The sequence below is a fragment of the Vulpes lagopus genome, chromosome 5 (genome assembly GCF_018345385.1).
Source record: "Vulpes lagopus strain Blue_001 chromosome 5, ASM1834538v1, whole genome shotgun sequence".
Taxonomy (NCBI): Eukaryota; Metazoa; Chordata; class Mammalia; order Carnivora; family Canidae; genus Vulpes; species Vulpes lagopus.
Window position 1 is genome coordinate 133,055,843 of NC_054828.1, and position 14,663 is coordinate 133,070,505.

The 14,663-nt window shown below is 66.1% G+C and overlaps 1 protein-coding gene across 1 annotated transcript in view; it reads right to left on the minus strand.

Moving 5' to 3' along the window:
- The window catches only part of SNTG2 (syntrophin gamma 2), a gene marked incomplete at its 5' end in the record, with an annotated part of 125,754 nt that overhangs the window by 7,835 nt on the left and 103,256 nt on the right, over positions 1-14,663 (minus strand). Inside the window, one exon of the mRNA XM_041757031.1 lies at positions 12,685-12,885. Within this exon, the coding sequence (XP_041612965.1) occupies positions 12,685-12,885 (201 nt within the window). The remainder of the gene's footprint in view (positions 1-12,684; positions 12,886-14,663) is intronic.

Consider the following 14,663-nt stretch of genomic DNA (forward strand, 5'->3'; position numbering starts at 1 on the left):
CCAGCCCCTGGAGGGCGGAGGCCTTTGCTGAGGGTGGGGGCGTGAGGCGTCTGTGTGTTCGGCTGCAGTGGATCGGTTCCGTGTAAAAGGCTTCTGGGCACCAGGCTGCCCGTCCTGGTCCTGGGCAGCGGGGAGCAGGCTTTGGTGGGTTTTGGGGTCTGCACCTGTCGGCCTTTCTGGGCCAAGTGTGGGACACACGCAGGAAAGAACACGCAGGCCCTCAACACCGTGTGGTCAGGGGCACCCGGGGGCTCAGCGGTTGAACCTCTACCTTGGGCTCAGGGTGTGACCCCGGGGTCCCGGGATCGAGTCCCGCGTCGGGCCCCCCGCAGGGAGCCTGCTTCCCGTCTGCCGGTGTCTCTGCCTCTCTCCATGTCTCATGAATCAACACGTAGAATGTTTAATAAAACAAAAGCGACAACAGCGTGTGGTCCTCACGCCCTGAGGCCCCTCCCGGACCCTCCTGACTCACCAACTCTTAAAAGATCACGGAGTTTGTGCCACCGCGTTACTTAACGTAACAAACTGAACACTTAAAAATTAACTCGATCACTTCTGAGGATGTGCCCAGGGCCCCGAGGGCTGCGGTGCTGTCGAGATCCGGGCTTGGGGCAGATGCGGGGGCCAGGCGGGGGCCGGGTGGGGGCGCGGGAGGCTCTCCGTCAGGGCCCACGGCCAGGAGCACAGCCACGGGGGGGGTTGCACGGCGGGCGTCACGCGCCCCTCACACGAGGCTGCAGCTCTCGCCTGTTGGGCTGCGCCGGCCACGGGCGCCTGGTCCCCGCCCTCCGGGTGACGGTGTGCACAGCCCCGGTGCCCTCCCGTGAGCCTCCCGGGGGACGGGTCCACATGCACCTGGGCACCCTGGGGGGGGGTGGGGCACACAGATGTGCTGCTTCAGAAACAATCTGTGGGGGGAAACTGAGGCCAGCGCGGCAGTGGAGAGAGCACAGCTGAGGGTCTGAGGTCCCTGCAGCACGGAGCCCGTGGCCCTGACGGCGAGCGCACCTGACACCGCAGGGCCCAGGGGCGCATGGAGGCTCCCGGAGGCTCGCACGGCCGTCCCGTCCCCCTTCCCCGGTGCCTGGGAACACCGCGGCGGCCGCAGAAAAGTCCCGAAGGCGCAGCAGAGCAGGTCTCACAGGGCAGCAGGCTGAGCGAGGCTGTGATGGGGACACAGCGCCACCGGCGCGTTCCAGGTCCTCCTGGCTGTGCTGGAAGCCACCCGCCGCTGCCACTAGATGGACGAGCAGGAAGGGGCGTCTGGAGCGTGGGTGTCGGGCCCGACTGGGCGACGGAAGGGATCCTGCCCACGAGCGCGAGGTGCCAGCGCCACGAGAACCTGAGCGAGCCCCGGGGTCGAAGGGGACGACAGAAGGGGACGGAAGGGGACGGAAGGGCGGTGCCTCGGGGACCAGCGGAGAGCTCCCCCCGGGGCGGCAGGTGACGGCAGGACTCAGGCCCCGACTCTAGAGCCGTGTCCTCGACGTGGCCAACGGACGACGGACGACCCACCATGGACTCGCCCTGTTGTCCCCTGCGGAGCACCCCCAACCCCGGCCAGGGGGCAGCCGACACCCGCACGGAGGGAGCCGTGACGGCAGACGCCTCCCCACACCGTGTGCCACGCGTCATCCTCAGCATCACGGGTGTCAGCTGCGTACAGACACCGAACAAGTCTGGGAGATCCGTGCTCTTACACAACAGGGAAACTGAGGCAGCGGCACTGTTAGCAGGTTTCCCAGGGTCCTGTGGCTGCAGGTGGACCCAGCAGGGCCCAGGCTCGCAGCTGCTGGGACGAAGGAGCCGAGCGTGGTGGGCGGCAGGTGGACAGGTCACAGCCAGGAGGAAGCTCCCCCCACCCGGGTCACCACAGCTGTGGGGTGGGGGCCGCAGGCTCTGCTCGCCGACCTGGACCCCCGCGGACGAGCCTGGCGCCTGTAAGGACGGCCCGGTCTCCCTTCCCGCGCGAGCCTCCTCTGCTTAACGGCTACCGGCCCGGGGCTCTGTCCATCACCGCGGGGCACGCGCCGTCCTGGAACCCACGGAGGGCGGCGCTTCAGGAGCCGAGGCCCGTGTCCAGGGTTTCCGGGCACCTCTGTGACCGGGGGACGCGGCGCCGTCCGGTCGGCTGCGGGAGGCGCGGGCAGGCGGGAGGGCCCCCTGCTGCTGGCGCCGTGTCCCCCGCCCCGGCCCGCTCACGTGTGGACACAGCCCCCGCCCCACCCGCGGCTTCGCTCCGATGGAACAAAAATGTCTAAAGAAAGCGCACGCTGCTTAATCTGTGCAGGGTTGTCACTGGGGACCATCGCTCGGGTGTTTGGTGGGAGCCGAGAGCAGAGGATGGACCTGCGGCCCCTCCACGGGGCGAGCGCGGGGCGAGTGCGGGTTCTCCCCTCCGCCGAGGCCTGCAGGCTGGGCAGGTCCCCAGGGATGGCCACCGACGGACGGACGCCGCGGGAGGGACGCCGCAGGATGGACGCCGCGGGAGGTGCCGCAGCAGGAGGGTTATGACAGGTGACGCGGGTCAGTCTGCAGACACGGAAGCTGACTTCTCGCCTTGGGTGGGCTTGGGGGGTTACAGTCCAGCGTGCGTGGGGCCCAGCTGGAAGCCTGGCATCCTAGGGACACTCGGTGCATTTCTGGTTCAAAAACGAGCGGCTGCATTTACTCGGAGGGACCACGTTCCACCGGGAAGAGCGAGGGAGTGGGTGAGTCGTAACTGGGGCGAGCACACACGGCTGCGGTGCCCGTAGGGGCGACGCCACCCCCGTGCCCACGGCAGCCAAGCCACCCCACTAGCCAGTGGAAGCATGTGCGTGTGCACGTCCCCAGGTTCCTGGAAGCCCCGCACGTACGTCTGCATCCGGGTTAGGCTCCAGGCACACGTTTGCGTCACGGGAAAGGAGAGACACACGCTCCTCGCGCCCGGAGACAGGGGGAAGGCCCACGTGTGCGAGCCTCGAGGCCGACGGGTGAGCGCGGGACGCCTGGGAAACGCTTTGCTGACACCTAACGCGTTTCTGAGGACTCAGCGACAGGAGGCCCCGACCGGCCAGGGGCTCGTAGGTCAGATTCTCGGTCCGGAAACTGGTTTTCCTGAGGGAACAGCAGCGCAGGCCGAGCCACAGGGCCATGGTGCCCGACGGGCCCGAGGGAGCCGCAACCGCGCCGGGGGGTGGGAGCGCGGCCGACCCGGGTGGGCCTCCTGACGCCGCCTCTCTCCCTGGAGGCCGACCCCGTTCCCGCGGCGTCAGCCAATCCCCAGCTGGGACCGGCCGGGGGTCCGCGTCCCCAGCGCTCCGTCTGACGTGGGGCCTCGGTCCACAGGGACGCCCGGGCTGGGAACGCGTCTTACTCTTCCCGCGGCTGCGGTGGGGCTGTTGGTGCACAGCAGGGCAGGTGCACGGGAACCCGCACACGTGTGCGCACGGACGGGGACGGTGGGGGCGCCTGACGGGGCGGGAGCCCACGTGGCCGCCCAGAGGGGAGCACAGGACCGGCAGCCCTTCCCGGTCCGGCAGGCGGGAAGGGGCCTCAGAGATTCTGTGCCGGTTCCCGAGGCCACGGACCCAAGGCTGGGGCCCCCGGACTCACGCGGACAGGACACGCACCTTCTCACCTTCTTCCCAGGAGGACGCGGACGCCACGCCGGTGGCGGTGCCTTCGGGCTCTTACCTTCTTTCTAACACTGTCACTCACACACGAGCATCCCGCCCCAAGGGACGTGTGCTCCCTTAAACTATACATTTTTAGCATCTCCTTACAGAAAAGGTATGAAGTCTTTAAGACTATTTCATAAAGATTTGTAAATTTTAGGAAAAAGACTAAAAAGACTTAAGAAAGAACTAATTTGGGATCCCTGGGTGGCGCAGTGGTTTGGCGCCTGCCTTTGGCCCAGGGCGCGATCCTGGAGACCCGGGATCGAATCCCACGTCGGGCTCCCGGTGCATGGAGCCTGCTTCTCCCTCTGCCTGTGTCTCTGCCTCTCTCTCTCTCTCTGTGACTATCATAAATGAATACAAAAAAAAAAAATTAAAAAAAAAAAAAGAAAGAACTAATTTTTAAACAAGGCAGAGAGGAGGTGACTGCAGGCCCAGCCCGTCCTCGTCCACAGGCCTCTGCGGCCGCCGTCCCGTCTCCCCGCTCGGCGTCCTCACCGGGTGCTGGTCACCTGCAGCCCCGGGCACTCGTTGGCTGTCTCGGGCCGTCCCCTGGTGGCGGCCAGGGCCGGGGCCAGTGCACCTACAGGGATGCGTCTCCCTGTCCCCATCGTCCCCCGAGACGTGCAGGCAGGTGCCTCCCCCGCGTCCAGCCTCAATGCCCACCCTCGCCAGCTGTGTGCAGTCTCGTTTGCCCCACGCGCAGGCTGCCTGCTGCTGACACAGACGCACACGCAGGCCGAGCACGGGGCGGACACGGTGTCCTGGGACAGCGCTGCGGCGGGCAGGGCGGAGGCCCAGGGCCTGTGAACGAGCATCCTTCGCAGGCGGGATCAAGGAAGGAGCCTGCAGTGGAGGCGATCCGGGCTGGTCCTCGTCCAGTGCCGTGCAGCCTGGAAGGGGACAGCTTCTCCCTGCCTCCTCGGAGGATGGTACTGGGGGGACGGTGGCCCTGAGGATGGGGCTGGGTCCGGGGGGCTGGTGGCTCTGAGGATGGGGTGGGCCTGGGGGGTCGGCGGCCCCGAGGATGGGGGGCCAGTGGCTCTCAGGACAGGGGTGGGCCCAGGGGGACGGCCGCCCCGAGGACGGGGCTAAGCCTGGGGAGGGACAGTGGCCCTGAGGACAGAGCTGGGCCTGGGGGAGGGGGGATGGTGGCCCCAAGGACAGGGGCTGGCCCAGGGGGGACAGTAGCCCCGAGGATGGGGGGCCTGGAGGTCGGTGGCTCTGAGGACAGGGTGGGCCCTGCATGGATGGCGGCCCCGGAGGATGGAGCTGGGCTTGGGGGGGGACGACTACCCTGAGGACAGGGGCGGGCCCAGGTGGGACGATGGCCCTGAGGATGGGGGTGTGGGCCCAGGGGAATGGCCTGGAGGCTGGTGGCTCTGAGGACAGGGTGGGCCCTGCATGGATGGCGGCCCCGAGGATGGAGCTGGGCTTGGGGGGGGACGACTACCCTGAGGACAGGGGCGGGCCCAGGTGGGACGATGGCCCTGAGGATGGGGGTGGGCCCAGGGGGAATGGCAGCCCTGAGGACGGGGTGGGCCTGGGGGGCCGGTGGCTCTGAGGCACACGCTGGCCCCTGCGCTGGCGGCGGGCACACAGGCCCTGGGGGAGGAGCTGCGCCCACAGCGGGAGCTTGGCACCGAGGGCCCCCGTGGGCTGTGGGGCGGCTCGGTCTCCAAGCCAGGACGGAGCTGATGCAGACGCTCCAGGTGTTGGGCTGCATCTGGCTGGACGCCTCTGCACCAATTTTCTGTGACTTTCAGCAAATCCCCCCCAAGGTCGGCTGCGAATAAACGGTTTTCTCAGGCTTGTCCTTGAACAGACGTCGCGTTCCGCGGCACTTCAGCCCTGCCCTTCCCAGACGGTGTCTCCGAGCTGTGCTCCGGGAAGCCCCACCTGCCGCCCAAGCCAGCAGCCCCGGCCGCGCTCAGTGTGGACAGACGCTCGTGTGCACCCAGTTACCTGCCCGCCTGGAGTGGTGCCGGCGGGACACGCCGTCCCGGGACGCGTCAGCATCTACCAGGCTCGGGGACGTGACCGTCAGGCAGGGACGAGCGGAGCAGGACAGGTGAGCTCCCCCGTCCCGCCGGCCACGCGGGCACCTGTGTGTCCCTGGGGCTCATCTGAAGACACAGAACGATGAGCATCGGCTTGCGACGTGTGGGACACAGCGGCAGGCCTGACAGACACGGGACGGTCACGTCAACGGTCACCCAGACCTTTCTAGAAAGTCTGAATATGACCGTATCGTGTCGAGTGAGCTTAATAACGAGGTTGTTCGTGAGTCGAGCACAGAGACTGTTCCTCCAAACAAATACTAAATTTTAAAGAAAAAAAACTCAATTTTAACATGAATTCAGATGGGGCTGGAGAGTGGCCCTGAGACCCGTGTGACCGCCCAGGGGCTCCTTGTCCGAGAGGAGGATGCTGGACGGAGGAAGAGGGCTCCCCCGCCCCGAGCTCAGGCCCCTGCAGGTCTTTCGGGGGAATGTTGTGTATTTGAGGGAAGTAAAGCATTTAGAGAGTGACCAGCATCAGCTGCACCGTTAGATCACGGACTTTCCTTAAATCTGGCGGCAAAACCACATCAGCAAAACCAGCAGGTAAACGGGAATTGCGGGAAGCTTCCCGCGCGTAACGAAAACCACCTGAAACTTAATCGTGTAATTAAACTGGTGCTTCTGGTCATGAACCAATAATTACCTTTTAATGATCCCATAAATCTATTCTAGCCCACGTGCTGCTTGATATCTCACTGGGTCGTCCCTCAGGTCCTCCGGGTTCACTTTTTCCGGGAGAAATAGCCAAGAGCGTATCTGTAGAACTGCGCGTGCCGTTCCCAAGGCTCAGGGACGGCAGGGCTTGTGCTTAATGCCTCAAGCTTGGGATTTCTTGGTCGTGAGTCTGGAAGATTGATTCACGCACTGAAGGGAACCGTGTCGCGCATATTTCAACACCAAGCGCCTTATAAACATCAATTAATTACACTTCGTAACGTCACTTCAAGAGACAACGGCCATCACCCATCACGTTAGGGAGAAGGAAACCAAGGACTAAAGTCAACGTGACTCATTTTGAACTCTTACAAGTTCAAAAAATACTTAAAAATGCAGCAAATGCCCCTGTCGTGCGCGTGAGCACACGCACCCCTGTTAGGGTGGTGGGAGCGCCGTCGTGCTGCTGGGACGTGCCCCGCGGACAGCACCTGCCCCCACGCTCCCCGCAGCCCCCGCCAGGCCCCGCTCCCAGCCCACGCCCGGTCCACCTGACGAGCACCGTCCTGGCGCTCGCCCGGCTCAGCCGTCCCGTGTCCTGCTCACCAGGAAGACGCGGCCAAAAGGTCGAGCGCCGGACGAGGACGTGAGCAAGGAGACGCTGGGGGACCGACGCGGATGGGACCGACTGACTTCAGGGCCGCCTCCAGGTGTCGGGACCGCTGACCCCGCCAGCCCAGGGCTCTGGGCCTCGCCTCCTCGGGGCAGAGTCCGCGGTTGGCCTGCGGGACGGACGGATGGATGGATGGACGGAGGGACGAGGGCTGGTGGGGCCCGCGAGCTCCCTGCATGGCCTTGGGACCCGGTGTTCCTGGGCCCTCCCGTCCCCTTCGTCCCGTCTGCCGTATCCGAGGTGTCCGGGAACGCAGGTGCAGCAGCTCACGGCGTCTTCAAAGACAAATGCTTCTGATCCTTCAAATGCTTTTTCTCTGCCCAGGGAGGATGATGAAGCTCAGAGGCGTCAGGTCAGGGACAGCAAGTGGGGTTAGCAGGTGGCTGGGGTCCCACTGAGCCCCGGTCACCGCCTCACGCTAAAGCACCCGCCGTCATCCTCCCGGTGGGTCCCAGGACACGCAGGCAGAGGCTGACCTTGCTCAGTTGTTTCTCGTCACAAAATCATCACCATGGGGGGTCCTGAGCTCGGGGACCTGGGGCTGGGGGCGCCCAGGCTGGGGGACCGCGGGGTAGAAGGCGGGAGAGGTGCCGGAAGCCAGGGCAGCAGAGCCGCGGACAGGGGCCCGGCTGCAGCGCCCGCTCGAGGGGCTCCCCCGGCAGGGACAGGGCGGGTGTGCGGGCAGGTGCCGGGCGGACCCGGAGGCGAAGCTGAGGTGGGCGGGGGCTGCAGGCGTGTCCCCCCCAGATCAGAGGAAGGATGGACAGGCCCTGTGGGGAGGCGGGGGGTGGGGCGGCTGTGCTCCCCCTTCCTGCCTCCACTTGGGAGCTGCACAGAGGAGTTCGCTGGTGCACAATCGCAGACCCGGCCCCCTCCTCCGCCAGCGCACCCAGACGTGTCCTTGGGCCTGCCCTGCCCCTGCCCCTGCACACGCCCGGCTGCGGGCGCCCTAGCAGGCTGCTCCCCCACCGGAGCTGCTCCAGTCCAGCCGGTGGCTGCGTCCCCGAGAAGCTGGACTCTGTGGATGCCTCCGATGACAGGCCGCTCACTCCTCCGCGGACCGGTCCCCGTGGCGGTCAGCAGGTCCTGGCCGCCTTGCACGACGACGGCAGATGAGCCCCAAACCCACATGCTCTTGCACGCCCTGACTTGGGGACGTCCGTCTGCTTTGCGGGCCGGGGGCACTGAGGCCCGACCGCCAGGCTGGGAGGCAGACGGAGCAGACCGAGCCCTCGCGCAGTGTGGGTTCCCGGCCTCGCGGCTTCCGTCTGGAGGAGCTGCCCCCGAGCCGCCCTCGCCCGGCACCTGCACCCACCCGCGGGTGGCTGGGCCTCCCTCACTGCTGCGCCTGCAGGGACGGCGCCGATGGGAGCCCTACGGAGGGACACGCCGCCGGGAGCAACGGGGACCCGGGCCCCGTGAGCCTCCACGGACGGCGGTGACGGTGGACATGTACAAAGCCTCCAGGTGAAGGGTCGGGTGGGCGGAGGCGGGTGCGCTGTGGCGGGACCACACTGGCCGCCGTCCCGGTCGGACGCAGGGACCAGGACCCAGGACACTCAGAAGGACGGACGCTGAGCCGAGCTGCGGTTCTCTCGCGGAGCCGCAGGTCCAACAGCGTAGGGGGCGGATGTCCCTCCCCGACACTCGGTGACGACAAATCAGTATCTATGAGGCAAGGCTTCGTCTGTCGCTGATTTACTGCGTTTTCTGCCCAGAGAAGGTGTGAGAGTCACCGAGCAGCCCCCTGCCCTGGCGCCCAGGGACCACCGGGGATCCCACAGAATGCGCGGATGCCCGTGCCTGGGGGTGACGCCCAGGCGCCGAGACCTTTAACGATATTGGCTCGAACGTCCACGCGTGGGCCCCCCGGTGTCCTGCCTGCCTGTCACGGGCCCTGGGTCCGTGTGGCCCCGGCACTGGCTCCGCGTCTGTGTCCCTAGGGAAGTGCTGGCGCTCGCGGGCGGAGAGCAGGGTGTCCGTCCACCATTCCTCCGCCGGGCACACAGCTGTGAACATCCTGTCCTTGGTTTCCGAGAAGCACCCACAGAAACGACTCGGGTGCCCGACAGGGCAGGAGCGGGGCCGTGCCCTCCACGGTGCGGGTGGGAGACCCAGGAACCCTTGTGGGCCCGGGGTGCACAGCCAACCCCGCACCTGCCTGGCCCCGTAGCTTTGCCCGGTCGCCAGCTTTCTGACCGTCCACGCCGCTTCCACCGGGGAGGGAGGCCAACCGCACCCCAGGCCCCAGAGCGGACGGTGGGCAGCGGACGGTGTTCCCCAACAGGCAGCTTAACGCTCTGGGCTTGTGACCTAACCTGGCGACCTCAGGCCCCAGGGTGACCCCACGTCTTCCCACCACGGGGGAGAAGCGCCCTCCTCCAGGGAGGGTGAGCAGAAGTCCCTGCGGCCTGCGACCAGGACGGAGCTCACGCTCCAGGCCGACGGGTGAACGTCGGAGCTCAGCTGGGTGCAGGCGGGAAGAGCAGGTGCGTCCGCGGGAAGCCCCGGCAGCAGGACGGTAACGGTCCCCGGCGTCATCGTCGGGCAAGGCCGGCGTCTCTGCCGTTGTGGCCAAAGGCAGCGCCCGGGATGCAGGTACTTTACACGGCAGGTCGGGATGAGGGAAGACAGTGTTTGTTTTTCTTAAATTCTAAGAGGACATTGCTGGTGTAAATAAGAAAAAATAGATAAATTGACGTGGACAAAATGCACATTTTGCACATTACAAAGCGCTCTGCGTGCGTGATGAACGTGTTTTTAGTAAGAAAGAAAAACCGGTGCTGCCGTCCACGTAAAAACACCTGAAGAACGTAGGTGACACCTGCCCTTGCACCTGAGCCTGGAGTCGCACAGTCTGTACAACCAGGGGGCTCGGCATTTATTTATTTTTTAAAAAAGATTTTATTTATTTATCCATGAGAGACACAGGTGGAGGGAGAGGCAGGCTCCACGCAGGGAGCCCGATGCAGGACTCGATCCCAGGACCCCGGGGTCACGCCCTGGGCTGAAGGCAGACGCTCAACCACTGAGCCCCCGGGCGCTTCTGTGTTCATTTTTTCAAGAGAAACAGAGAATGAGAGACCGAGGGCGAGAGAGGACCCCAAGGCGACTCCTACTGAGCACGGAGCCGGATGTGGGGCTCGATCCCATGACCCTGACGTGGTGACCTGAGCTGAAACCAGCAGGCGGACGCCCCCGACTGCGCCCCCGGCCGCCCCGAGCAGGGAAGCGCCTCATCGGGCCCCGCGTGTGAAGGACGCCTGGACGTCGGGCGTCTGTGCGGGGGCGTAACACGCAGATTACTCAAGACATCATTAGTCTGCAAACGCGGCTGAGCCCGCGCCGGGCAGGAGGCGAGCCCCCCGCTTCGCCGCCGCCGAGCCCGGGACCAGAGGTGCCCTGAGCCCACGCCCAGAGCTCTCGTTCGGGGAATCCTGAGGGAGAAGCGCCGAGAAGGACGTTAAGGCAGGACCCGGCCGGCTCGCGGCCCGCCGCACGCGGAGCAGGGAAAACAACCGGTGCGCGCTGCAGACCCAAATGTGCCGAGGACTGAAGCCGGGCTCCGGCTGCTCCGTGGGGCCGACTCGGGCGCGGGGGAAGCCTGCGTCCAGGACACAGAGCGCCGGGGCCGCGCCGCCCGAGGCTCCCCTCCAGGTGACCCCGGAGTCTTCTCCCGGTGAAGGGAAAGGGCAGGCTCGCGGCCTAGGCTCCCTCCCCAACCGCACACCGCTGGGCCGCGCCGCAGCGGGATCCACGCCGCTTCCTCGAGGGCTGCGGCGTCCGTTCCACGATCCTTAATTAGCAGGTTAAACGGAGGAGCCTGCGGGAGTACTTTGCCCACGTTCCTGGAGGGACAAACGGTCAGGCCAGGCCCCGACCCCCCACGGTCCAGACCGGATCGTCCTTCCTTCCCACATCTGAGTCCCGAGAACCGAGAGTCCAGGACCCAGTTGCCAGCGCTGGACGTCTCCCCCTGGGGTGCAACACACGCAGGATCGTGTCTCGGAGAGGCCCCCGTGGGCATGAGGATCGCACACCGGGGAGGCCACGGGGGACCCTCCTGTCCTGCTCGAGGAGACTCCGCCTCTCCAGGGGCACCTGCTGTGCCCGCCGACCCCATACGCACGTCGCCAGACGGTCCCCGCCAGGAACAGTCATCCTGGTGTCCTGCACCCACGAGGCCCTGGTCGTCTCGATCCTGGCCCTGATCAAGAGGACACTGCCCCAGAGTTCGCCGGGCGCACTCCCCCTGTGTCCCGGCCCGGGGTTCGCGGCCTCCCTCGTCAGACGGCTTCCCTGGCCTCCCCCTACGTGACCCTAAGACCAAGGAAGCTGCAGAGGGAGCAGCCACGGCCCCTGGCGGGATTTCCGGCTAAGGAAGCACCGGTGCCCCGACCTGCCCCTGCCCCGGGCACGAGGAGGGGCTCAGGCCCATTCTTTAAGGAGAGAGTGGGTCCCGCAGCCTCCTGCCACTGCGGGACGTCATGGTGAGTCTCCTGGACGGTGACTGAGTCGCTCCATCCTCAGGGGCTCGAACGTCCCCTCACGGGCGGCACGGCCGGGGACAGCGTGGACCCAGCCCCTGCACACCAGGCGGATGCACGATGCCGCCTTCTTCCCCCTTGTCGGGAGCCAGAAGTGTGACGCTGGCCTCTGTGCAAGGACATCGAGGTCACCTGGGCCACCACACTCCGGTACTTCAGCCGCGCTGAGCCGCCACGTGTCCCCACGAGTCCCCGCCATCAGGGACCGGGAGTCTGGGGGCTCAGGGGCCCCCTCAGCCGCCTGCAGAACCTCCGGCAAGCAGGTCCCCGGGGGCATCAGAACCCGACTCCCAGACGCGCTGCCCCAGGGAAGAAGAGGGTCGTGGACGCCAAAGGGTGACGTGTGGACCCCACAGGTGGCAGCGACGCTCAAGCCTTCCCAGGGAGGCCCCACCCCGACCCCCGGCCGTGGCAGCCGCCTGGGGATACGAGCAGACGGTGACACAGGATCTTCCCTCTTCAAACACAGGGATGGGAGGGACGTGGTGGCCTTTGGGGCCCGGGGAGCCCTGCGCTGTCAGTGCCGACGTCCCCTCCCGGATGCACACGGCGCTGCTTTCCTGCCTCTGACTCGTCGGGTGACGTCCCCGAGAAGGGGGCCCCGCGATCCAGGAGGATGAGGATCGTGACTCCTTCTGACGCCTTCTGAGGACGCGCAGATGCATCAGTGACGTGTCTGCCGTCAAGAGAAGGGGCAGCGCGGCCACACAAGCTGGTCTAGACTCTGCCCGGGATCGCCGGGACCCAGGAAGGGCCACCGAGCGCCTGACCGTGACAGCGTCCGGGGACTTGTGTGCCGTCCATGGGGCCGCACAGCCAGGATCGGGGCGGCCTGCGCCTCCCGGGGCTCGGAGGGAAGGCGCGTGGCTCCCTGCAGACGTGACGTGCACCACGCAGAGACGCGAAGCACCCGGGCTTGGACCCGTCGCCACCGCGCCCCGCACGCACCCCCGGGAGACGCCATTGGGCCTGGAGACGCAGGTGAGAAGGCTCCGCCGTGAGAATCCTCTTGGCCCAGAACAAGCGGCCGAGGGCCGAACGGCGTCGGGCACCGCACACGTCCCCGCGGGGCGGGAGGCACTCACCCCTGCTCGCTGCACTTCCATGAAGGTGGCTCTTTGGAAAGACGTCGCCCACGCGGCCAGCTCACTGCCCAGCTCCACGCTGAAGCGGCGGCTCTGGCCGTGGCCCACCAGGACGCTGAAGCAGTAGGGCCGCGGGTCCTCGAGGCCCCGAGGCTCCAGGCCGGAGTCCGCGTGCAGCCAGCAGTCGTCAGGGAGCCAGAGCTGGAAGAGAGAGCGGGTGCGTGTTGGCGCAGGACGTGGGCCGAGGGCCGAGGACCCACGCTGTGACGCCTCAGAGCCGCCGGGACCGCATCGGGGATGCCAGGACCGGGACGCGGCTGCTAGCCCGCGGGGAACCACTGGTGACCCCGGCCACACCCGGAGGCACGTGGCTCCTGTGGAAATGGGACCCAGAGAAACATGATTTTGAGCAAATTACATGCAAAAGCACCTTCCACTTGAATTCTGGTCCCCACAGCTTCTGCCTCAATGTGTCACTTGATCGGCAAAGGTAACGTCCCGAGACTCCCCTGCTCCCGTTCAGCATAAAACCAGCGAACGGTGAAAGCACCACAGGCCCTCACCGGGCTCGTCACCCCGAGCTCACCGGGCACCGCGGGCACTTCCCCTCCGCCACCTAGCTCTGCCCGCGCAAGGGGACCCCCTGCTCACGAAGCCCCCGAGTCTGCGGGCCCTCGGCCCAGGGTCAAGGATGGTGCCCGGCGGCCCCGACCGCGCACAAGGACGCAGAAACACCTTCCAGGGCAAAGGCCACAGCGCGTGCCCCGTGGGTGGTGGGGGCTGGGGGCTGTGGCATCTGCACGTCTCTCCGAGGCCTCCAGGGACCCAGCTGAGCAGCGGCGACTGGGCCGTGTCCGCGTCCCACATCAGGCGGGCGGCCGTGGGGCACAGCTGCCTGGGGGCCGCCCTCCCTCCGCCCCAGCCACGAGCACCGCACACGCCTGTGCGCACACCCGGCCTGCCGCGCTGTTCCTCTGCGTGGACTCTGCCGACCCCGCCGTGTCCGTGAAGGGGACGGAGGGCAGACAGCCTCGCTGAGGACCGGGCGCCTGCGGGCCGTGTTCACCGTCGCTCAGGTGCGGCGGCAGAGGCTGCCCAGGTGCTGGGGCTCCTCACTGTGATTCTGAGGTATCCTGAGGCAGGGCCCAGCCAGTCGAGCCAGACACACGTCACTGACATGCATGTTCGACATTAATTCTCAAAATCCCTCTGAACATGTTGGGGTGTTGGGCCCCTGGTTTTATTGCACGTGTCCTTCTGATGCTTCCGGGTGCAGGTGTGCAGGGCAAAGTGACGGCTGATGTGTGTGTGTGTGGGAGGCTCGTGGGCTCCCTGACTTCCCCCGCTGACCCTGGGGTCGGCTCTGCAGGACTCCCCCGGCACTGTGCCCGCCGCTGCGGCTTTCCAGACGCATTTATCCTCGTGCACGGTCAGACGCTCCTGCCTCACGGGTGTGTGCATACGTGTGTGGTGTGGCGTGTGCATGCACACATGCATGTGATGTGGTGCATACATGTGTTCATGTGTGATGTGGTGTGTGCATGCATGTGGTGGCACGTGCATGGGTGTGCATTGTGGTGCGGGGTGTGCATGTGTGTGCACATGTGGTGTGTGTGGACACACACATGCATGTGATGTGGTGCGTACATGTGTGTGATGTGTGTGCGTGTGGTGGCACGTGCATGGGCGTGCATGTCTGAGGTGGCATATGCACATGTGTGTGTGGTGTGGGGTGTGCATGTATGTTGTCGCATGTGCACGTGTGATGTGTGTGTACGTGTGGTATGTGTGGACACATGCATGTGTGTGATGTGGCGTGTGCACGTGTGCATGCATGTGTGGCGCCGTGTGTGCATGTGTGTGGCATGTGCGCATGCATGCCGTGCCCGTGTTCCTAATTCTAAATGAGCCCCGGCAGCAGAGGCCGCACCCTGATTCTGTAGCCCCCCAGATCCTCCACTTCGGCCTCACCAATGAAT